The sequence below is a fragment of the Oncorhynchus mykiss genome, chromosome 27, assembly GCF_057628025.1.
Source record: "Oncorhynchus mykiss isolate SJ-2025 chromosome 27, ASM5762802v1, whole genome shotgun sequence".
Lineage (NCBI taxonomy): Eukaryota > Metazoa > Chordata > Actinopteri > Salmoniformes > Salmonidae > Oncorhynchus > Oncorhynchus mykiss.
In genome coordinates, this window is record NC_143048.1 from 41070716 (window position 1) to 41095642 (window position 24927).

At 43.6% G+C, this 24927-nt stretch overlaps 1 protein-coding gene across 1 annotated transcript in view; it reads left to right on the forward strand.

Moving 5' to 3' along the window:
* The window catches only part of LOC110507223 (ventricular zone-expressed PH domain-containing protein), a 170117-nt gene extending 145470 nt beyond the window's left edge, over positions 1-24647 (forward strand). Inside the window, 3 exon segments of the mRNA XM_090223997.1 lie at positions 7581-7717; positions 23009-23062; positions 23468-24647. Coding sequence (XP_090080123.1) covers positions 7581-7717; positions 23009-23062; positions 23468-23650 — 374 coding nt within the window. The 3' untranslated portion in view covers positions 23651-24647.
* The last annotated feature ends 280 nt before the right edge of the window (positions 24648-24927 follow it).

Below are 24927 nucleotides of genomic sequence, written 5' to 3' on the forward strand. Positions count from 1 at the left end.
CTCCTCAAGAATCGTTTTACATCCGCTCCTATCCTTGTTACACCTGACGTCTCTAGACAGTTCGTTGTCGAGGTTGACGCGTCAGAGGTGGGCGTGGGAGCCATCCTTTCTCAGCGCTCCCTCTCTGACGACAAGGTCCACCCATGCGCGTATTTTTCTCATCGCCTGTCGCCGTCGGAACGTAACTATGATGTGGGTAACCGCGAACTGCTCGCCATCCGGTTAGCCCTAGGCGAATGGCGACAGTGGTTGGAGGGGGCGACCGTTCCTTTTGTCGTTTGGACTGACCATAGGAACCTTGAGTACATCCGTTCTGCCAAACGACTTAATGCGCGTCAGGCGCGTTGGGCGCTGTTTTTCGCTCGTTTCGAGTTCGTGATTTCTTATCGTCCGGGCTCTAAGAACACCAAGCCTGATGCTTTGTCTCGTCTCTTCAGTTCTTCAGTAGCCTCCACTGACCCCGAGGGGATTCTCCCTGAGGGGCGTGTTGTCGGGTTGACTGTCTGGGGAATTGAGAGGCAGGTAAAGCAAGCGCTCACTCACACTCCGTCGCCGCGCGCTTGTCCTAGGAACCTTCTTTTCGTTCCCGTTCCTACTCGTCTGGCCGTTCTTCAGTGGGCTCACTCTGCCAAGTTAGCCGGCCACCCTGGCGTTCGGGGTACGCTTGCTTCCATTCGCCAGCGTTTTTGGTGGCCCACCCGGGAGCATGACACGCGTCGTTTCGTGGCTGCTTGTTCGGTCTGCGCGCAGACTAAGTCCGGTAACTCTCCTCCTGCCGGCCGTCTCAGGCCGCTTCCTATTCCCTCTCGACCGTGGTCTCACATCGCCTTAGATTTTGTCACCGGACTGCCTTCGTCAGCGGGGAAGACTGTTATTCTTACGGTTGTCGATAGGTTCTCTAAGGCGGCTCATTTCATTCCCCTTGCTAAGCTTCCTTCTGCTAAAGAGACGGCACAAATCATCATCGAGAATGTTTTCAGAATTCATGGCCTTCCGTCAGACGTCGTTTCGGACAGAGGTCCGCAATTCACGTCTCAATTTTGGAGGGAGTTTTGCCGTTTGATTGGGGCTTCCGTCAGTCTCTCTTCCGGCTTTCACCCCCAGTCTAACGGTCAAGCAGAACGGGCCAATCAGACTATTGGTCGCATCTTACGCAGTCTTTCTTTTCGTAACCCTGCGTCTTGGTCAGAACAGCTCCCCTGGGCAGAATACGCCCACAACTCGCTTCCTTCGTCTGCGACCAGGCTATCTCCTTTTCAGAGTAGCCTCGGGTACCAGCCTCCGCTGTTCTCATCTCAGTTCGCCGAGTCCAGCGTCCCCTCCGCTCAGGCTTTTGTCCAACGTTGCGAGCGCACCTGGAAGAGGGTCAGGTCTGCACTTTGCCGTTATAGGACGCAGACTGTGAGGGCTGCTAATAAGCGTAGAACTAAGAGTCCTAGATATTGTCGCGGTCAGAGAGTTTGGCTCTCCACTCAGAACCTTCCCCTTAAGACGGCTTCTCGCAAGTTGACCCCGCGGTTCATTGGTCCGTTCCGTATTTCTCGGGTCATTAATCCTGTCGCAGTTCGACTTCATCTTCCGCGATACCTTCGTCGCGTCCACCCGGTCTTCCATGTCTCCTGCATCAAGCCCGTCCTTCGCGCCCCCGCTCGTCTCCCCCCCCCCCCCCCCCCCATCCTTGTCGAGGGCGCACCCATCTACAGGGTCCGTAGAATTTTGGACATGCGTCCTCGGGGCCGTGGTCACCAGTACCTCGTTGATTGGGAGGGGTACGGTCCTGAGGAGAGGAGTTGGGTTCCCTCTCGGGACGTGCTGGACCGTGCGCTGATCGAGGATTTCCTCCGTTGCCGCCAGGTTTCCTCCTCGAGTGCGCCAGGAGGCGCTCGGTGAGTGGGGGGGTACTGTCATGTACTGTCATGTTGTGTCTTGTCTCTGTCCTTTCCCTTCACCCTGTCTCCCTCTGCTGGTCGTTGTTAGGTTACCTTTTCTCCCACGCTTTCCCCCAGCTGTTCCTTGTCTCCTCTGACTACCCATTCACCCCGTTTCCCACCTGTTCCCTTTTTCCCTCTGATTAGGTCCCTATATCTCTCTCTGTTTCTGTTCCTGTCCTTGTCGGATTCTTGTTTGTTGTGTTTCATGCCTGAACCAGACTGTCGTCATGTTTGCTGTAACCTTGTCTTGTCCTGTCGGAATCTGCCGGTCCGTCTGAGCCTACCTATGTTTGGTAATTAAAGAAGCTCTGTTTAAGTTAATTCGCTTTTGGGTCCTCATTCACGCACCGTAACAAATATAGCCTGGGTACCAGTCTGTTTCTGATCTCTTTAATGTAGCCTGTGTACCAGTCTGTTTCTGATCTCTTTAATATAGCCTGGGTACCAGTCTGTTTCTAGTCTCTTTAATAGCCTCGGTACCAGTCTGTTTCTAGTCTCTTTAATATAGCCTGGGTACCAGTCTGTTTCTAGTCTCTTTAATAGCCTCGGTACCAGTCTGTTTCTAGTCTCTTTAATATAGCCTGGGTACCAGTCTGTTTCTGATCTCTTTAATGTAGCCTGTGTACCAGTCTGTTTCTAGTCTCTTTAATATAGCCTGGGTACCAGTCTGTTTCTGATCTCTTTAATGTAGCCTGGGTACCAGTCTGTTTCTAGTCTCTTTAATATAGCCTGGGTACCAGTCTGTTTCCGATCTCTTTAATAGCCTCGGTACCAGTCTGTTTCTAGTCTCTTTAATATAGCCTGGGTACCAGTCTGTTTCTGATCTCTTTAATAGCCTCGGTACCAGTCTGTTTCTAGTCTCTTTAATGTAGCCTGGGTACCAGTCTGTTTCTGATCTCTTTAATGTAGCCTGGGTACCAGTCTGTTTCTGATCTCTTTAATAGCCTCGGTACCAGTCTGTTTCTAGTCTCTTTAATATAGCCTGGGTACCAGTCTGTTTCTGATCTCTTTAATGTAGCCTGGGTACCAGTCTGTTTCTGATCTCTTTAATGTAGCCTGGGTACCAGTCTGTTTCTGATCTCTTTAATAGCCTCGGTACCAGTCTGTTTCTAGTCTCTTTAATATAGCCTGGGTACCAGTCTGTTTCTAGTCTCTTTAATAGCCTCGGTACCAGTCTGTTTCTAGTCTCTTTAATATAGCCTGGGTACCAGTCTGTTTCTGATCTCTTTAATGTAGCCTGGGTACCAGTCTGTTTCTAGTCTCTTTAATATAGCCTGGGTACCAGTCTGTTTCCGATCTCTTTAATAGCCTCGGTACCAGTCTGTTTCTAGTCTCTTTAATATAGCCTGGGTACCAGTCTGTTTCTGATCTCTTTAATAGCCTCGGTACCAGTCTGTTTCTAGTCTCTTTAATGTAGCCTGGGTACCAGTCTGTTTCTGATCTCTTTAATGTAGCCTGGGTACCAGTCTGTTTCTGATCTCTTTAATAGCCTCGGTACCAGTCTGTTTCTAGTCTCTTTAATATAGCCTGGGTACCAGTCTGTTTCTGATCTCTTTAATGTAGCCTGGGTACCAGTCTGTTTCTGATCTCTTTAATGTAGCCTGGGTACCAGTCTGTTTCTGATCTCTTTAATAGCCTCGGTACCAGTCTGTTTCTAGTCTCTTTAATATAGCCTGGGTACCAGTCTGTTTCTAGTCTCTTTAATAGCCTCGGTACCAGTCTGTTTCTAGTCTCTTTAATATAGCCTGGGTACCAGTCTGTTTCTGATCTCTTTAATGTAGCCTGTGTACCAGTCTGTTTCTAGTCTCTTTAATATAGCCTGTGTACCGGTCTGTTTCTGATGTCTTTAATATAGCCTGGGTGCCAGACTGTTTTTGATCTCTTTAATATAGCCTGGGTACCGGTCTGTTTCTGATCTCTATAATATAGCCTGGGTGCCGGACTGTTTCTGTTCCTTGTGGAATTGTCATGCCAAACATTTGATAAATGTCTATAGGCTTGATTGAGTAGGCAAAAGCTCAAACAGATCTGGGACCAGGCTATGTCACTCCTGAGTCTATTGTCTTTGATTCTCTAGCCACTGTAGTAACTCTCTGATACTGTCGTGTTACAGTGGATGTGTAGCCTCTGACTGGTACAGTAGTAGCCTCTGTGACTGGTACAGTAGTAGCCTCAGTGACTGGTACAGTAGTAGCCTCTGTGACTGGTACAGTAGTAGCCTCTGTGACTGGTACAGTAGTAGCCTCTGTGACTGGTACAGTAGTAGTCTCTGTGACTGGTACAGTAGTAGCCTCTGACTGGTACAGTAGTAGCGTCTGTAACTGGTACAGTAGTAGCCTCTGTGACTGGTACAGTAGTAGCCTCTGTGACTGGTACAGTAGTAGCCTCTGTGACTGGTACAGTAGTAGCCTCTGACTGGTACAGTAGTAGTGTCTGTAACTGGTACAGTAGTAGCCTCTGTGACTGGTACAGTAGTAGCCTCTGACTGGTACAGTAGTAGCGTCTGTGACTGGTACAGTAGTATTTTGGAATAAATGCAATATTAGCAGTTTTGTTATTTAATAAGTAGGCTGTTTGTGTTTGTGTGGCTCTCCAGTGAATCTGTCTTGACAGGGCTTGAATCTGTCCCGACGGGGCTTGGCTCTGTCTCGGTGGGGCTTGAATCTGTCCTGACTGGGTTTGAATCTCTCTTGACAGGGCTTGAATCTGTCTCGACGGGGGCTTCAATCTGTCTCAACGGGGCTTGGTGCCCAAAGAAAGAAACAGGGACAACCATGAATAGAAACAATTCTATTCTACGATTCTGAAAACAACAACAACAACAAAAAAACGGATGAATCCGGCAAAATAAAAACAAACTAAAAGAGAATCTCTGACTTTCCTTATTTAACAGGGAGACCATCCTCCATTAGGTATCCCTCTGGGCTCAGACTCCCCATCCTTGTTCCAACAGTGATCCCTCAGTCACCCTCTTGCCCTCCTGATGACACTGACCCCCATCAGAACACATATTACACAATGCACCAGTGTAATAATGACTCACCATAAATAGTCTTGATACGTAGGTGAGACAGTCTGATAGCAGGCATGTCCATACAGATCCCTGTTCCGTAGAACCACACATCTCTGATGGATACGTACAGTAGGTAATAACTGTTTTCAGATGTCTTTGTTTTCATCTTGTTATGAAAATGCTGACTATGCATTGTAGACAAACACAGTATTTAAAAGTTGCATGGTGCCATTTAAAACAGTGAAATTTCTTCCCAACTCTTAACGATGTTGGAGAGAGAGAGAGAGAGAGAGAACTCCCAGGTTGTTTTCCTCTCCTAGGGGCGAAAGGGAGAAGCAGTTGGGACTTGATCATCTTCCTAAGTGTTAAACCATTGGAATGCTTTTGAAGTGAAAGGTAATAGGTGTGAGAGTGTGTGTGGTTGTCCACCACTCTCTGTCTGTCTCTTTTCCTCTCTCTCCCTCCTCCCCCTGTCTATCTGACATATAATTAAATGCTGTTCCACGTTGATTCAACATCATCACATTGATTTTGTTGGTTGAAATGACGTGGAAACAACGTTGCCTGGTGGGACTCAACTGAAGGAGTTTTGGCTACCGTTCTCTTTGACAGGAGAATTTCACTGAAGCACAGCATCTGTGGGGAGTATACACAACATTGGTATAGGGAGGGGAGAATACAGAACATTGGTATAGGGAGGGGAGTATACACAACATTGGTATAGGGAGGGGAGAATACAGAACATTGGTATAGGGAGGGGAGAATACAGAACATTGGTATAGGGAGGGGAGAATACAGAACATTGGTATAGGGAGGGGAGAATACAGAACATTGGTATAGGGAGGGGAGTATACACAACATTGGTATAGGGAGGGGAGAATACAGAACATTGGTATAGGGAGGGGAGAATACAGAACATTGGTATAGGGAGGGGAGTATACACAACATTGGTATAGGGAGGGGAGTATACACAACATTGGTATAGGGAGGGGAGTATACACAACATTGGTATAGGGAGGGGAGTATACACAACATTGGTATAGGGAGGGGAGTATACACAACATTGGTATAGGGAGGGGAGTATACACAACATTGGTATAGGGAGGGGAGTATACACAACATTGGTATAGGGAGGGGAGTATACACAACATTGGTATAGGGAGGGGAGTATACACAACATTGGTATAGGGAGGGGAGTATACAGAACATTGGTATAGGGAGGGGAGAATACACAACATTGGTATAGGGAGGGGAGTATACACAACATTGGTATAGGGAGGGGAGTATACACAACATTGGTATAGGGAGGGGAGTATACAGAACATTGGTATAGGGAGGGGAGAATACACAACATTGGTATAGGGAGGGGAGAATACACAACATTGGTATAGGGAGGGGAGTATACACAACATTGGTATAGGGAGGGGAGTATACACAACATTGGTATAGGGAGGGGAGTATACACAACATTGGTATAGGGAGGGGAGTATACACAACATTGGTATAGGGAGGGGAGTATACACAACATTGGTATAGGGAGGGGAGTATACACAACATTGGTATAGGGAGGGGAGTATACAGAACATTGGTATAGGGAGGGGAGAATACACAACATTGGTATAGGGAGGGGAGAATACACAACATTGGTATAGGGAGGGGAGTATACACAACATTGGTATAGGGAGGGGAGTATACACAACATTGGTATAGGGAGGGGAGTATACACAACATTGGTATAGGGAGGGGAGTATACACAACATTGGTATAGGGAGGGGAGTATACACAACATTGGTATAGGGAGGGGAGTATACACAACATTGGTATAGGGAGGGGAGTATACACAACATTGGTATAGGGAGGGGAGTATACACAACATTGGTATAGGGAGGGGAGTATACACAACATTGGTATAGGGAGGGGAGTATACAGAACATTGGTATAGGGAGGGGAGAATACACAACATTGGTATAGATACTGTATAGACCTATTTGGCTGTTCCTGTGAATTTAGACAAGACTAAAGAAGAGAGGAAAGGGGTATACTATCTGCAATTATTCAGCCATTCCTCCTTTTTTTCAATCATCGTGTCTTCATGTATTTTTGTTTTGTTGTTGAGCTCAGTAGGTTGGTAGGTACATACAGTTGGTACATACAGTTGGTACATACAGTTGGTACATACCGTTGGTACATACAGTTGGTACATACAGTTGGTACATACAGTTGGTACATACAGTTGGTGCATACAGTTGGTACATACAGTTGGTACATACAGTTGGTACATACAGTTGGTACATACAGTTGGTACATACAGTTGGTGCATACAGTTGGTACATACAGTTGGTACATACAGTTGGTACATACAGTTGGTACATACAGTTGGTACATACAGTTGGTGCATACAGTTGGTACATACAGTTGGTGCATACAGTAGGTACATACAGTTGGTACATACAGTTGGTACATACAGTTGGTACATACAGTTGGTACATACAGTTGGTACATACAGTTGGTGCATACAGTTGGTACATACAGTTGGTACATACAGTTGGTACATACAGTTGGTGCATACACTGCAATAGCAGGTGGTAAAAGTGAGTGGATGTGGAGCGTTATGTTGTTTTGATTTGTCTCTCCAGTGGTGAACGAGGATGGCCAGCCGCTGATAGAGGGGAAACTGAAAGAGAAGCAGGTTCGCTGGAAGTTCATCAAACGCTGGAAGACTCGCTACTTCACCCTGGCAGGAAACCAGCTCCTCTTCCGGAAGGGAAAATCTGTATGTATTCCTTTCAAACCTTTCAATACTTTAATTAAGTGTGATAATAAAACATCTAAAGTTTGTTCCTAAGTGTGTGTCCTATATCTGAGAGACATAAGAAAGGTAAGAAAACGTTTTTATTAAATTTTTTACTTGTATTTAACACCTTATTTTTGGCACTAAACAAATCAATTCAAATTGTATGTGGCACGTACGCGTGTTTAGCAGATGTTATTGCGGGTGTAGCAGAATGCTTGTATATACAGTCTCCATAAATACCTTACCAGTCAAAAGTTTGGACCTACTCGCCTCCTCATTCAAGGTTTTTTTTTGTTTTGTATTATTTCCTACATTGTAGAATAATAGTGAAGGCATCAAAACTATGAAATAACACATATGGAATCACGTAGTAACCAAAAAAGTGTTAAACCAATCAAAATATATTTTTGATTCTTCAAAGTAGCTATCCTTTGCCTTGATGACAGCTTTGCACACGCTTGTCATTCTCTCAACCAGCTTCATGAGGAATGCTTTTCCAACAATCCTTGAAGGAGTTCCCACATATGCTGAGCACTTGATGGCTGCTTTACCTTCACTCTGTGGTCCAACTCATTCCCAACCATCTCATTTGGGTTGAGGTTGGGTGATTGTGGAAGCCAGGTCATCTGATGCAGCTTTCCATCACTCTCCTTCTTGGTAAAATAGCCCTTACACAGCCTGGAGGTGCATTGGGTCATTGTCTTGTTGACAAACAAATGATGTCCCACTAAGCACAAACCAGATGGGATGGAGTATTGCTGCAGAATGCTGTGGTAGCCATGCTGGTTAAGTGTGCCTTGAATTCTAAATAAATCACAGACAGTGCCACCAGCAAAGCTCCCCCACACTGTCACAGCTCCTCCTCCGTGCTTCACGGTGGGAACCACACATGCAGAGATCATCCGTTCACCTACTCTGTGTCTCACTAAGACACGGAGGTTGGAACAAAAAAATCTCAAATTTGGACTCATCAGAACACATTTCCACCTGTCTAATATCCATTGCTCGTTTCTTGGTCCAATCAAGTATTTTCTTCTTGGTGTCCTTTTTTAAATGTATGTTTTAATTTAACTAGGCAAGTCAGTTAACTTCTTTGGGATAGGGGGCGGTATTTTGACGTCCGGATGAAAGTGTGCCCAAAGTAAACTACCTGCTACTCAGGCCCAGAAGCTAGGATATGCATATAATTGGTAGATTTTGATAGAAAATACTCTAAAACTGTTAAAATAATGTCTGTGAGTATAACAGAACTGAAATAGCAGGCGAAACCCCGAGGACAAACCATCCCCCCCAAAAAATGTTCATCCTACCACTGATTTCAATGGCTGGCACTTTTATAATAGGGTGAAATCGTGCCTGATTGCAGTTCCTAGGGCTTCCACTAGATGTCAACAGTCTTTAGAAAGAGTTTCATGCTGGCTTTTGGAAATATGAGGGAGAATAATTAGTTTTTCTAAGGGCTCCTATTTTGACTGTAGTGTTTCCATGCGCATGGCCGAGAGAGCGCGTTCTTTTTGTTTTCTCCGGTAAAGACAATAATGATACTCCGTCTTAAATTTGATTGTTTATTTGCGTATTAGGGTACCTAAGGATTGATTATAAACGTTGATTGACTTGTTTGGATAAGTTTATTGGTAACGTTTGGGATTCAATCCAACCGAGTGGATTATTGACAGCCTGCTGAACTGAGTTTTTATGGATATAAAGAAGAAATTTATCGAACAAAAATACCATTTGTAATGTAACTGAGGCCTTTTCGAGTGCCAACAGAATAAGATCTTTTCGTTTCCTGTGGCGGTCCTCGTGAGAGCCAGTTTCATCATAGCGCTTTATGGTTTTGAAGAAACGTTCTTGACATGTTCCGTATTGACTGACCTTCATGTCTTAAAGTAATGATGCACTGTTTGCTTATTTGAGCTGTTCTTACCATAATATGGACTTGGTCTTTTACCAAACTGGGTTATCTTCTGTATACCACCCTTACCTTTTCACAACCTATTGAGTTAATTGAAATGTAGGTGATTACCTCATGAAGCTGGTTGAGAGATTGCCAAGAGTGTGCAAAGCTGTCATCAAGGCAAAGGGTGGCTACTTTGAATAATCTCAAATATGAAATATACTTTGATTTGTTGAACACTTGTTTGGTTACTGCGTGATTCCATATGTGTTATTTCATCGTTTTGATGTCTTCACTATTATTTTACAATGTAGAAAACAGTACAAATAAAAAATAAACTTTGAATGAGCAGGTGTGTCCAAACTTTTGACTGGTACTGTACTTCCATTCACTTTTTCAACTGGTACCAGGGGACTTTCAGACACGAGTTTGTAAGGCCTGTGTGCGTCCGAGAGCAAAGCATGTAAACACAACATGTTCGTGAGAGTCTCATCTTTTTCCATAGAGTGGTCATAATAGTTTGTAGGCCAAACCGAGTGACAAAAAAGCAAGCTAGCTAACGTCAGCTAACAGCTCTCTCATATCGCGTCATCGTGCAGCCCAAATGGAGCTGTTGCTATGGATACCGATGCATTTCAATGGCAAAAAAAGAGCCATAGACTAGAATGGTAGGTCTAGAATTGTAGATTATTTCTATGTAATCTTTCACCGCTTAAGCTATTAAGTCCAAACCAACGCTGAGATGTTTAGACTGACTCTACTTAGATTGCTTGTCAAAACATTTTTCATACTATATACCATTTTTTAACTATAGGCTAGAAATGAACTAAATGTCCAGAAATGAACATGTGTTTGAATGAGAACCACAGGAATACAGAGGTAGCAATTCAAAAGGGTCCTGCTTCTTGGCCAATTAAGTTACAAGACCATATTTAAAACATAAAGGCTATCAAATTATTGATTCTTTATAACTAGCCAACAGTAAATCTTGAACCGTTCAAGCTAGAGACACCAAACCATATTTCACATGTTTAGGTTACTTTAACTTCAAATTCTTTCAAACTTTTATCAATTATAACTTAGATTTGCAAACATTTACATAAAATAAGTCACCAATGGTAACTCTTGAGCCGTTCAAGCAAGAGACACCAAACCAACTTTCACATGTTCAGGCTATCCTTACTTCTAATTTCTTTAAAACTAGTATTAACTAGTAACTATGTCAATGTGCACAAATTAGCATAACATAACCGACCAACAGTAACTCTTGAACCATTCAAGCTACATACACCAAACAAGCTTTCACATGTTCAAGCTATACTAACTTCTGATTTTTTTGTAACTTTTATTAACTAGAACCAAATACATTTGCATAAAATAACTCACCAACATTAATTTTTCATCTGTTCAAGATTGATACAGCAAACCAACATTCCTATGTTCAGGCTATCCTAACTTTTCAGGTACATGCTTGTTCAACTACGTACAGTGGCAAGAAAATTTATGTGAACCCTTTGGAATGACCTGGATTTCTGCATAAATTGGTCATAAACTTTGATCTGATCTTCATCTAAGTCACAACAATAGACAAACACAGTGTGCTTTAACTAATAACACACAAATTATTGTATTTTTGTTGTCTATATTGAATACATCATTTAAACATTCTCAGTGTAGGTTGGAAAAAGTATGTGAACCCCTAAGCTAATAGCTTCTCCAAAAGCTAATTGTAGTCAGTAGTCAGCTAACCTGGAGTTCAATCAATGAGACGAGATTGGAGATGTTGGTTAGAGCTGCCTAGAGTGTCAGCTAAAGACTTACAGAAATCTCTGGAACATGCTAACATCTCTGTTGACGAGTCTACGATACATAAAACACTAAACAAGATAGGTGTTCATGGGAGGACTCCATTGAAGAAGCCACTGCTGTCCAAAAAACATTGCTGCACGTCTGAAGTTTGCAAAATAGCACCTTGATGTTCCACAGCACTACTGGAAAAATATTCTGTGGACAGAAAATATGAAAATACGCAGAAGAAAATAAGTCTTCTGGAGTGGCCCAGTCAGAGTCCTGACCTCAACCCAATTGAGAGCAGTTCACACCAGACATCCCTAGAATATTGTTGAACTGAAACAGTTTTGTAAGGAGGAATGGTCCAAAATTCCTCCTGACAGAAAACGTTTGGTTGAGGGTATTGCTGCCAAAGGAGGGTCAACCAGTTATTAATTCCAAGGGTTCACACACTTTTTGCACCCTGTTTACACGGTGTGTTCAATAAATACATGAAAACGTATATTTGTTTGTGTGTTATTAGTTTAAGAAGACTGTGTTTGTCTACTGTTGTGACTTAGATGAAGATAAGATACATTTTTATCACCAATTTATGCAGAAATCCAGGTAATTCCAATCCACATACCTTTTCTTGCCACTTTTACCAGTCACCATTGCAGACACTACCTCTACCATGTGGCGGCAGGTTAGAGCGTTAGACTACTAACCGAAAGGTTGCAAGTTCAAATCCCCGAGCTGACATGGTACAAATCTGTCGTTCTGCCCCTGAACAGGCAGTTAACCTACTGTTCCTTGGCCGTCATTGAAAATAAGAATTTGTTCATAACTGACTTGCCTAGTTAAATAAATAAAAAATCAAAACCATACATACTTTAAAACTGCTTTGCTTTAAATAGTAAATAAAAACTTTTTTTAACTTTTACCACAAAAATACTTGTATAAAGGTAAATCAAGTCCCACCAATTGTACTTCATGTACAATTACCATCTAGTTGTTCAAGTCAAATTTACCCTCAGGACAATAGGGTATATCACATCATATACACAGGGGGCAGAAATATATTTTAGACAGAAATATGCCTCCCCATATCCTGACAGCACTGTTAGTCACTGGACTCCCTGTCCTTATGTGTTTTCCTATTCTACTTTTTCTTTTTCTTCTTAATTGAATCATGATGTGATGTTGGGTGAAACAAGGTCTAACGTCACTCTGGGGAATCCACTAGAGATGACTGTAATAACTTTGGCCACAGTATTGAGCCTTGGGGGACGCCCAAGGTCAGATTATGATGCTGCAACTTCTTGAGTCATTCTTCCCTTTAATAACTATGTATGAAAATCGACACTCAGAAGTAGCAGCAAAAAAACAAATGAAAACCAGAGAAGGAAGGAGATGATACTGGCAGTGTGTGTGTATGTGTGTGCGTGTGTGCGAAGATGGGGAGACCACTGTGTTTTAACGATACAAATCGCTCCAACTAACTAGTGTTTGATTCTGACTTACTTTGAGGCCGAACTTGGTGTAAGTTCATTGGACTTTACGGCAGAAATAATTATTGTGCAAAGAAAAACAGTGTTGCCTTTGAGAGAACGAGGCCGTAAAACAACATGTTGAGGTCACGTAGTCATCAGAAAGCCCACGAGTCATCACCATGTGCCAAACAAAGCGAAACACTCAACTTTATTACATTGAAAAAAACAAATACAGTATTCATTCAACTTCAGCCACAATGTAATTAGATCTGTTTTATTGTGCTGTTGGTGTGTGTGTAGTGTTGGTGTATGTGTATATCATTGAGCAGGGATTAGATGAGAGACCTTATTGTTAGTCAATGCCATGTTGTTGTTGTTGTTGTTGAGAGAGAGAAAGAGATGCGTCAACAGCAACCTTGGGAAAATCATTAACAGTAGACTCGTACATTTCCTCAGTGAAAACAATGTTCTCAGCCAATATCAAATTAGCTTTTTTTTACCAAATTACTGTAAGACAGACCACTTATTCACCCTGCACACTCTAATTGACAAACAAACTCAAAGTCTTCTCATGCTTCGTTGATTTCCAAAAATATTTTTACTCAATTTGGCATGAGGGTCTGCTATACAAATGGATGGAAAGTGGTACATCTCAGTAAGAAGAAAAAAAATGGTGTTCCAAACAAGGTCCAGTTGCCACAAATACAGATTTCCTAGAGCAGTGGTTCCCAAACATTCTATAGTCCCGTACCCCTTCAAACATTCAACCTCCAGCTGTACTCCCTATAGCACTAGTCAGCACACTCTCAAATGTAATTTTTTTTGCCACCATTGTAAGCCTGCCACACAGAGCAAACTAGAATGCTATTTGGCACTAAACAGAGATTACACAGTGGCAGAATACCTGACCACTGTGACTGACCCAAATTTAAGGAAAGTTTTGACTATGTACAGACTCAGTGAGCATAACCTTGCTATTGAGAGAGGCCGTCGAAGGCAGACCTGGCTCTCAAGAGAAGACAGGCTATGTGCACACCGCCCACAAAATGAGGTGGAAACTGAGCTGCACTTCCTAACCTCCTGCCCAATCCAATGTATGACCACACTAGAGACAAATATTTCCCTCAGATTACACAGACCCACAAACAATTTGAAAACAATCCCAATTTTGATAAACTCCCATATCTATCTGGGTGAAATACCACAATGTGCCATCACAGCAGCAATATTTGTTGCCACATGAAAAGGGCAATTAGTGAAGAACAAACACCATTTTAAAATTTTAAAACTCATATTTATCTTTATTTTCCCTTTTGTACTTTAACTATTTGAACATAATACGACATTTGTAATGTCTATTATTTTGGAACTGTTGTGAGTGTAATGTTTACTGTTAATTTTTATTGTGTATTTCGCTTTTGTTTATTTTCTAGTTCACTTGCTTAGGCATTGTTAACATATGTTTCCCGTGGAGGGAGGGAGAGAGGGAGAGTTCTGAGGACTTTCCCCACAGCCTTTGACAAACATTTTTAGATGGTTGAAAGGATAAGTGAAATTGAAGTCTCTTGCCCAAGACAATATTCTTTGTATTGTCACCAGCAATTCCCTCTCACCACATGTCACGCTGGTATAAGTAGATTCGGGAGACAGGCGCAGGAATGCGTAATAGTTTTTTTTATTAAGCCCAAATTACGGCGTGCCATGTAAAGGCACGGGGACGAAGACCAAACAAACACGTAACAAAACACAGGGTAGAAACCAAAAACAAAAGTGTGAAGAGTACCTCGAATAAATAACACATGCGCACAATGATTAATACACGGGACAAGACCCGTAATCATTTGCGCAATTCACAAGGGCACGAAAGCCAAAACAACACAGCACAGGTACTCACACCACCAACGGACATTGTAACAATAATCGACAGCACCATAGTGAAGAAAGGGCACATATATACAAATACAATGAGTGGGAATAGGGGCCAGGTGTGCGTAATGAAAGTTCCAGAGGGATCCGTGACACAACAGCTGTTTAAAGCCACAAATTGGACCTCCTCTTTGTCTCTTGTTTTCTGAGCTCAATCTTGCCGTGACAATGAATCAGTTCCAAATCAACCCATAACTTAGACCACTAACCTATTCCCCTTACGTATACCACTAACCTATACCACTAACCCATACCACTAACCTGTACCACTAACCTATATGCCTAACCTATACCACTTACCTAAATGCCTAACCTATACTACTAACCTGTACCACTAACCTATATGCCTAACCTATACCACTAACCTGTACCCCTAACCTATATGCCTAACCTATACCACTAACCGATATGCCTAACCTATACCACTAACCTGTACCCCTAACCTATATGCCTAACCTATACCACTAACCTATATGCCTAACCTATACCACTAACCTGTACCCCTAACCTATATGCCTAACCTATACCACTAACCTATATGCCTAACCTATACCACTAACCTATATGCCTAACTTATACCACTAACCTATATGCCTAACCTATATGCCTAACCTATACCACTAACCCATACAACTAACCCATACCACTAACCTATGCCACTAACCTATACCACTAACCCATACCACTAACCTATACCCCTAACCTATACCACTAACCTATTGCCCTTATGTATACCACTAACCTATACCACTAACCCATACCCTTAACCTATACCACTAACCTATACCACTAACCCATACCCTTAACCTATACCACTAACCCATACCCTTAACCTATACCACTAACCCATACCCTTAACCTATACCACTAACATATACCACTAACCCATACCCTTAACCCATACCCTTAACCTATACCACTAACCTATACCCCTAACCTATGCCACTAACCTATACCACTAACCCATACCCTTAACCTATACCACTAACCCATACCCTTAACCTATACCACTAGCCTATACCACTAACCCATACCCTTAACCTATACCACTAACCCATACCCTTAACATATACCCCTAACCTATACCACTAACCCATACCCTTAACCTATACCACTAACCTATACCACTAACCCATACCCTTAACCTATACCACTAACCTATACCACTAACTCATACCCTTAACATATACCCCTAACCTATACCACTTACATATACCCCTAACCTATACCCTTAACCTATACCACTAACCTATACCACTAACCCATACCCTTAACGTATACCCCTAACCTATACCACTAACCTATACCCCTAACCTATACCTTTAACCTATACTACTAACCCATACCACTAACCTATACCCCTAACCTATACCCCTAACCTATACCCTTAACCTATACCACTAACCTATACCCCTAACCTATACCTTTAACCTATACTACTAACCCATACCACTAACCTATACCCCTAACCTATACCCTTAACCTATACCCCTAACCTATACCCTTAACCTATACCTTTAACCTATACTACTAACCCATACCACTAACCTATACCCCTAACCTATACCCTTAACCTATACCCCGAGGCACTTCTGTCGGTGTAGAGTGAGAGATCATAATAAGTCACCTCAGAACAACCCCACCTGGATGATTATTAATGTCCTTTGTGCACCGCTGCATTTCCCCTAACCGTTTCCCCAAAGCCTTAGGACACACGCAATAGGAACTAGGGGAGTGGCGAGAGGAGTACATTGACTTCTCCTTCAATCTGTGTGAATACATGAGCAGCTTAACCACTGGAGCTAACAGAAGACAGACCCTCCACACACAACACACGCACACACAAACACGCTACAGAACTATAGCCGGCCGGGGGGTGAGGGGGCTCTTAGAATGTGGGTATAGGTCTATGGAGAATAGCATCTAGCTGGTCCCTCGCCAATGGTCCATAAGGATATGGCTGTGGTGTATCACACACAGATACACGCACGCACGCACACACACGCACACACACACACACACACACACACACACACACACACACACACACACACACACACACACACACACACACACACACACACACACACACACACACACACACACACACACACACACACACACACACACACATTCCAGAGGCATCCTGACGTGTGAGATGGGAGATAACAGTGTATTACACGAGTCAGAGAGATGTAGCGGTCTTAAGGGGTAGAGCATTAGAGGCCGTGCTTATGGGCTCTAGGATTTCATTTCCTCCCTTATATAAGGACCACGACAATAAAACACCCTCTTGTCTTACTGCATACATGAGCAGCTTAGTGCAGTAAATCTTTGCAAGAGCACCATAAAAGTTGATGTTTTGCGCTAACGTACTAATCCTGGCAAACTTTTATTTTGTCGCTGAAATATGTGGAATTAAACAACAGGTTGTCTACAACAGCCGCAAGGCAGCTGTTCAACAGTTAAACACGTCAGTGGCACAATGTTTAATGTTAATATTATAAATGTGCCTCTCGGGAACCTGGCAGGGTTTAAGTGTGTCAGAAAAATGCCATTCATCATGAGTAGGGGTGATAGTGAAACACCATCAACAACCCCCCCCCCCCCCCCCCCCCACTTTTACGCTGCTGCTACTGTCTGTTATTATCTATGCATAATCACTTTAATAACTCTACCTATATGTACGTATTACCTCAACTAACCGGTGCCACTGCACATTGACTCTGAACCATTACACCCTGTATATAGCCTCCACATTGACTCTGTACCGGTACACCCTGTATATAGCCTCCACATTGACTCTGTACCGGTACACCCTGTATATAGTCTCCACATTGACTCTCTACCGGTACCCCCTGTATATAGCCTCCACATTGACTCTGAACCGTTACACCCTGTATATAGCCTCCACATTGACTCTGAACCGTTACACCCTGTATATAGCCTCCACATTGACTCTGAACCGTTACACCCTGTATATAGCCTCCACATTGACTCTGTACCGGTACCCCCTGTATATAGCCTCCACATTGACTCTGAACCGTTACACCCTGTATATAGCCTCCACATTGACTCTGAACCGTTACACCTTGTATATAGCCTCCACATTGACTCTGAACCGTTACACCCTGTATATAGCCTCCACATTGACTCTGTACCGGTACCCCCTGTATATAGCCTCCACATTGACTCTGAACCGTTACACCCTGTATATAGCCTCCACATTGACTCTGAACCGTTACACCCTGTATATAGCCTCCACATTGACTCTGAACCGGTACACCCTGTATATAGCCTCCACATTGACTCTGAACCATTACACCCTCTATATACCCTCCACATTGACTCTGTACCGGTACACCCTGTATATAGCCTCCACATTGACTCTGAACCGTTACACCCTGTATATAGCCTCCACATTGACTCTGAACCGTTACACCCTGTATATAGCCTCCACATTGACTCTGAACCGGTACACCCTGTATATAGCCTCCACATTGACTCTGAACCATTACACCCTCTATATACCCTCCACATTGACTCTGTACCGGTACACCCTGTATATAGCCTTCACATTGACTCTGTACCGGTACACCCTGTATATAGTCTCCACATTGACTCTCTACCGGTACCCCCTGTATATAGCCTCCACATTGACTCTGAACCGTTACACCCTGTATATAGCCTCCACATTGACTCTGAACCGTTACACCCTGTATATAGCCTCCACATTGACTCTGAACCGTTACACCCTGTATATAGCCTCCACATTGACTCTGTACCGGTACCCCCTGTATATAGCCTCCACATTGACTCTGAACCGTTACACCCTGTATATAGCCTCCACATTGACTCTGAACCGTTACACCTTGTATATAGCCTCCACATTGACTCTGAACCGTTACACCCTGTATATAGCCTCCACATTGACTCTGTACCGGTACCCCCTGTATATAGCCTCCACATTGACTCTGAACCGTTACACCCTGTATATAGCCTCCACATTGACTCTGAACCGTTACACCCTGTATATAGCCTCCACATTGACTCTGAACCGGTACACCCTGTATATAGCCTCCACATTGACTCTGAACCATTACACCCTCTATATACCCTCCACATTGACTCTGTACCGGTACACCCTGTATATAGCCTTCACATTGACTCTGAACCGTTACACCCTGTATATAGCCTCCACATTGACTCTGAACCGTTACACCCTGTATATAGCCTTCACATTGACTCTGAACCGTTACACCCTGTATATAGCCTCCATATTGACTCTGAACCGTTACACCCTGTATATAGCCTCCACATTGACTCTGTACTGGTACCCCCTGTATATAGCCTCCACACTGACTCTGTACCGGTACCCCCTGTATATAACCTCCACATTGACTCTGTACCTGTACCCCCTGTATATAGCCTCCACATTGACTCTGTACCGGTACCCCCTGTATATAGCCTCCACATTGACTCTGTACCGGTACCCCCTGTATATGGCCTCCACATTAACTCTGTACCGGTACCCCCTGTATATAGCCTCCACATTAACTCTGTACCGGTACCCCCTGTATATAGCCTCCACATTGACTCTGTACCGTTACACCCTGTATATAGCCTCCACATTGACTCTGTACCGGTACCCCCTGTATATAGCCTCCACATTGACTCTGTACCGGTACCCCCTGTATATGGCCTCCACATTAACTCTGTACCGGTACCCCCTGTATATAGCCTCCACATTAACTCTGTACCGGTACCCCCTGTATATAGCCTCCACATTGACTCTGTACCGTTACACCCTGTATATAGCCTCCACATTGACTCTGTACCGGTACCCCCTGTATATAGCCTCCACATTGACTCTGTACCGGTACCCCCTGTATATAGCCTCCACATTGACTCTGTACTGGTACCCCCTGTATATAGCCTCCACATTGACTCTGTACCGGTACCCCCTGCATATAGCCTCCATATTGACTCTGTACCGGTACCCCCTGTATATAGCCTCCACATTGACTCTGTACCGGTACCCCCTGTATATAGCCTCCACATTGACTCTGTACTGGTACCCCCTGTATATAGCCTCCACATTGACTCTGTACCGGTACCCCCTGCATATAGCCTCCACATTGACTCTGTACCGGTACCCCCTGTATATAGCCTCCACATTGACTCTGTACCGGTACACCCTGTATATAGCCTCCACATTGACTCTCTACCGGTACCCCCTGTATATAGCCTCCACATTGACTCTGTACCGGTACCCCCTGTATATAGCCTCCACATTGACTCTGTACCGGTACCCCCTGTATATAGCCTCCACATTGACTCTGTACTGTTACCCCCTGTATATAGCCTCCACATTGACTCTGTACTGGTACTCCCTGTATATAGCCTTGCTATTGTTATTATACTGCTGCTCTTTAATTATTTGTTACTTTTATTTTTTCTTAAAACAGCAGTGTTGTTTAGGGCTTGTAAGTAAGCATTTCACTGTAGTCGGTGCATGTTGCTGTAGTCAGTGTAGTCTGTGTTGTAGTCGGTGCATGTTGCTGTAGTCGGTGTAGTCTGTGTTGTAGTCGGTGCATGTGGCTGTAGTCGGTGTAGTCTGTGTTGTAGTCGGTGCATGTGGCTGTAGTCGGTTTAGTCTGTGTTGTAGTCGGTGCATGTTGCTGTAGTCGGTGTAGTCTGTGTTGTAGTCGGTGCATGTTGCTGTAGTCGGTGTAGTCTGTGTTGTAGTCGTTGCATGTGGCTGTAGTCGGTGTAGTCTGTGTTGTAGTCGGTGCATGTGGCTGTAGTCGGTGTAGTCTGTGTTGTAGTCGGTGCATGTTGCTGTAGTCGGTATAGTCTGTGTTGTAGTCGGTGCATGTGGCTGTAGTCGGTGTAGTCTGTGTTGTAGTCGGTGCATGTTGCTGTAGTCGGTGTAGTCTGTGTTGTAGTCGGTGCATGTTGCTGTAGTCGGTGTAGTCTGTGTTGTAGTCGGTGCATGTTGCTGTAGTCGGTGTAGTCTGTGTTGTAGTCGGTGCATGTGGCTGTAGTCATTGTAGTCTGTGTTGTAGTCGGTGCATGTGGCTGTAGTCGGTGTAGTCTGTGTTGTAGTCGGTGCATGTTGCTGTAGTCGGTGTAGTCTGTGTTGTAGTCGGTGCATGTTGCTGTAGTCGGTGTAGTCTGTGTTGTAGTCGTTGCATGTGGCTGTAGTCGGTGTAATCTGTGTTGTAGTCGGTGTAGTCTGTGCATGTGGCTGTAGTCGGTGTAATCTGTGTTGTAGTCAGTGTAGTCTGTGTTGTAGTCGGTGCATGTGGCTGTAGTCGGTGTAGTCTGTGTTGTAGTCGGTGCATGTTGCTGTAGTCGGTGTAGTCTGTGTTGTAGTCGTTGCATGTGGCTGTAGTCGGTGTAATCTGTGTTGTAGTCGGTGTAGTCTGTGTTGTAGTCATTGCATGTGGCTGTAGTCGGTGTAGTCTGTGTTGTAGTCGGTGCATGTGGCTGTAGTCGGTGTAGTCTGTGTTGTAGTCATTGCATGTGGCTGTTGTCGGTGTAATCTGTGTTGTAGTCGGTGCATGTGGCTGTAGTCTGTGTTGTAGTCGGTGCATGTGGCTGTAGTCGTTGCATGTGGCTGTAGTCTGTGTAGTCGGTAATTGTAGTCTTTGCATGTGGCTGTAGTCGGTGTTGTAGTCGGTGCATGTGGCTGTAGTCGGTGTAGTCGGTGTTGTAGTCGGTGCATGTGGCTGTAGTCGGTGTAGTCTGTGTTGTAGTCGGTGCATGTTGCTGTAGTCAGTGTAGTCTGTGTTGTAGTCGGTGCATGTGGCTGTAGTCAGTGTAGTCTATGTTGTAGTCGGTGCATGTGGCTGTAGTCAGTGTAGTCTGTGTTGTAGTCGGTGCATGTGGCTGTAGTCTGTGTAGTCGGTAATTGTAGTCTTTGCATGTGGCTGTAGTCGGTGTTGTAGTCGGTGCATGTGGCTGTAGTCGGTGTTGTAGTCGGTGCATGTGGCTGTAGTCAGTGTAGTGGGTGTTGTAGTCGGTGCATATGGCTAATTAACATTTTATTTGATTCATCATGTGTAGTGGTGATAGGGAAACGACATAAAATGCCATTCATCATGTTTTTTGTTTTATTTAACCATTATTTAATCAGGAAAGTCAGTTAAGAACAAATTCTTAGTTACAATGAGGGCCTACCAAAAGGCAAAAGCCCTCCTGTGGGGATGGGGGATGAGATTAAAAATAAAAATATAGGACAAAACACACATCACGACAAGAAAGACACCACAACACTACATAAAGAGAGACCTAAGACAACAACATAGCAAGGCAGCAACACATGACAACAACATGGTAGCAACACAACATGGCAGCAGCACAACATGGTAGCAGCACAAAACATGGTACAAACATTATTGGGCACAGACAACAGCACAAAGGGCAAGAAGGTAGAGACAACAATACGTCACGCAAAGCAGCCACAACTGTCAGTAAGAGTGTCCATGATTGAGTCTTTGAGTGAAGAGACTGAGATAAAACTGTCCAGTTTGAGTGTTTGTTGCAGCTCGTTCCAGTCGCTATCTGCAGCGAACTGAAAAGAGGAGGAGTTTCAGAGATGTCTGTGCTTTGGGGACCTTTAACAGAATGTGACTGGCAGAACGGGTGTTGTATGTGGAGGATGCAGTGGATCTCAGATAGGGGGGAGTGAGGCCTAAGAGGGTTTTATAAATAAGCATCAACCAGTGGGTCTTGCGACGGGTATACAGAATTGACCAGTTTACAGAGGACTATAGAGTGCAGTGCTGTGTCTTATAAGGAGCATTGGTGACAAATCTGATGGCCGAATGGTAAAGAACATCTAGCCGCTCGAGAGCACACTTACCTGCCGATCTATAAATTACATCTCCGTAATCTAACATGGGTAGGATGGTCATCTGAATCAGGGTTAGTTTGGCAGCTGGGGTGAAAGAGGAGCGGTTACGATAGAGGAAACCAAGTCTAGATTTAACTTTAGCCTGCAGCTTTGATATGTGCTGAGAGAAGGACAGTGTACCGGTGTAGTGGTGATAGTGAAACGACATCAATAGAATTGGATTGCTGCTCCAAAGTGTGCATTTATAACTATTTATTAATGTTTAACTAGAATCTCTCCATGTTGCTGAAAGGTTTATCTCTGTCCTGTCTTGTCTACTACAGAAGGATGAGCTAGACGACAGCACCATCGAGCTGAGCAAAGTGCAGAGCGTCAAGGTGGGTGAACTTCCAAGTCCATTCATGTAACAACAATTCCATTCATACCCTTTGTCCACTTCTGATAACCCTCTCTCCTGTCTGTCTCTTCGCCTGTCTGTCTGTCTGTCTCTTCGCCTGTCTGTCTGTCTGTCTGTCTGTCTGTCTGTCTGTCTGTCTGTCTGTCTGTCTGTCTGTCTGTCTGTCTGTCTGTCTGCCTGTCTGCCTGTCTGCCTGTCTGTCTGTCTGTCTGTCTGCCTGTCTGTCTGTCTGCCTGTCTGTCTGTCTGTCTGTCTGTCTGCCTGTCTGTCTGTCTGTCTGCCTGTCTGTCTGTCTGCCTGTCTGTCTGTCTGCCTGTCTGTCTGTCTGTCTGTCTGTCTGTCTGTCTGTCTGTCTGTCTGTCTGTCTGTCTGTCTGTCTGTCCAGGTGGTGGCTAAGAAGCGACGTGAGCGGGGTCTCCCTCGGGCCTTTGAGATCTTCACGGACAGTAAAACATACGTCCTGAAGGCTCGTGATGAGAAGCATGCTGAGGAGTGGCTCCAGTGTATTAATGTTGCCGTGGCCCAGGCCAGAGAGAGAGAGAACAGAGAGGCCACCACCTACCTGTGACCTTGTGACCTGGAAGATATTCTACTGTGACCCGTTCCTGACCCAGAAACACAACATACAGCCCCGCACTACTGTACCATCTACTAACAACAGCTGTGATGTCAACTGTTTCTGGTCATCTGACAGCTGTGGGGTAGCGAAGACTGATATCCTGACATCATTACCAGAATTTAGTCAAACACTTATATAGGGTATTGTTTCAGTATTTACAGCAATAAGGATCTTACTAGCAAGCAATATGGACCTTCTATTTCCAGCAATAACAATCTACATAGTAAACCTAGCAATAAGAGCTCAATATGAACAGCATGAGAAAACTAAGATGAAAACCCCCTAATAGATAGCATATGAGAGCGTTCTACAGCAAACAAACAGATTTACTGTTATTAGCATTTAGCAGTATAATGTATTAATAAATCGTCATTTAGCAGTATAATTTATTAATATACCGTCATTTAGCAGTATAATGTATTAATATACTGTCATTTAGCAGTATAATGTATTAATAAATCGTCATTTAGCAGTATAATGTATTAATAAATCGTCATTTAGCAGTATAATGTATTAATAAATCGTCATTTAGCAGTATAATTTATTAATAAACCGTCATTTAGCAGTATAATTTATTAATAAACCGTCATTTAGCAGTATAATTTATTAATAAACCGTCATTTAGCTGTATAATTTATTAATAAACCGTCATTTAGCAGTATAATGTATTAATATACCGTCATTTAAAAAGGACCCAGTGGTGTAATATAGTGAGCTACAAAAGTAATGAGAAAGTTACAGACGCACCAATATCATACCTTCAAGAGGTATGCTAACCTTTCACCCTTACAATAACAGGGGAAATTAGCATTTTTCGGCGGGGGTATGACATTTGTGCATCTGTGATTCATTCAGGATTATCCGTAATCATGGTCACATCCACATTAATGTAGATGTGTTTAGAAAACATATTATATTATTATTTACAATAAAAGTGACTCCAAAATGACACAATACCTGATTTATCAGTCATTTCTATTGGGCACAAAAGAGTCTGAAACACAACCAAAACTAACAGAAAATGAAGTCAGTCACAAGCTTGTTGGGACCAAATGCTTAACTTTTTACTACTTTACTACTTTCTAAACGGTTCATCCGATATGGATGAAAATACCCTCAATTGAAAGCTGACAACCTGCACGTTAATCTCATAGTCATTGTATCATTTCAAATCCAAAGTGCCGGAGTACAGAGCCGAAAATGCGTCACTGTCCCAATACGTTTGG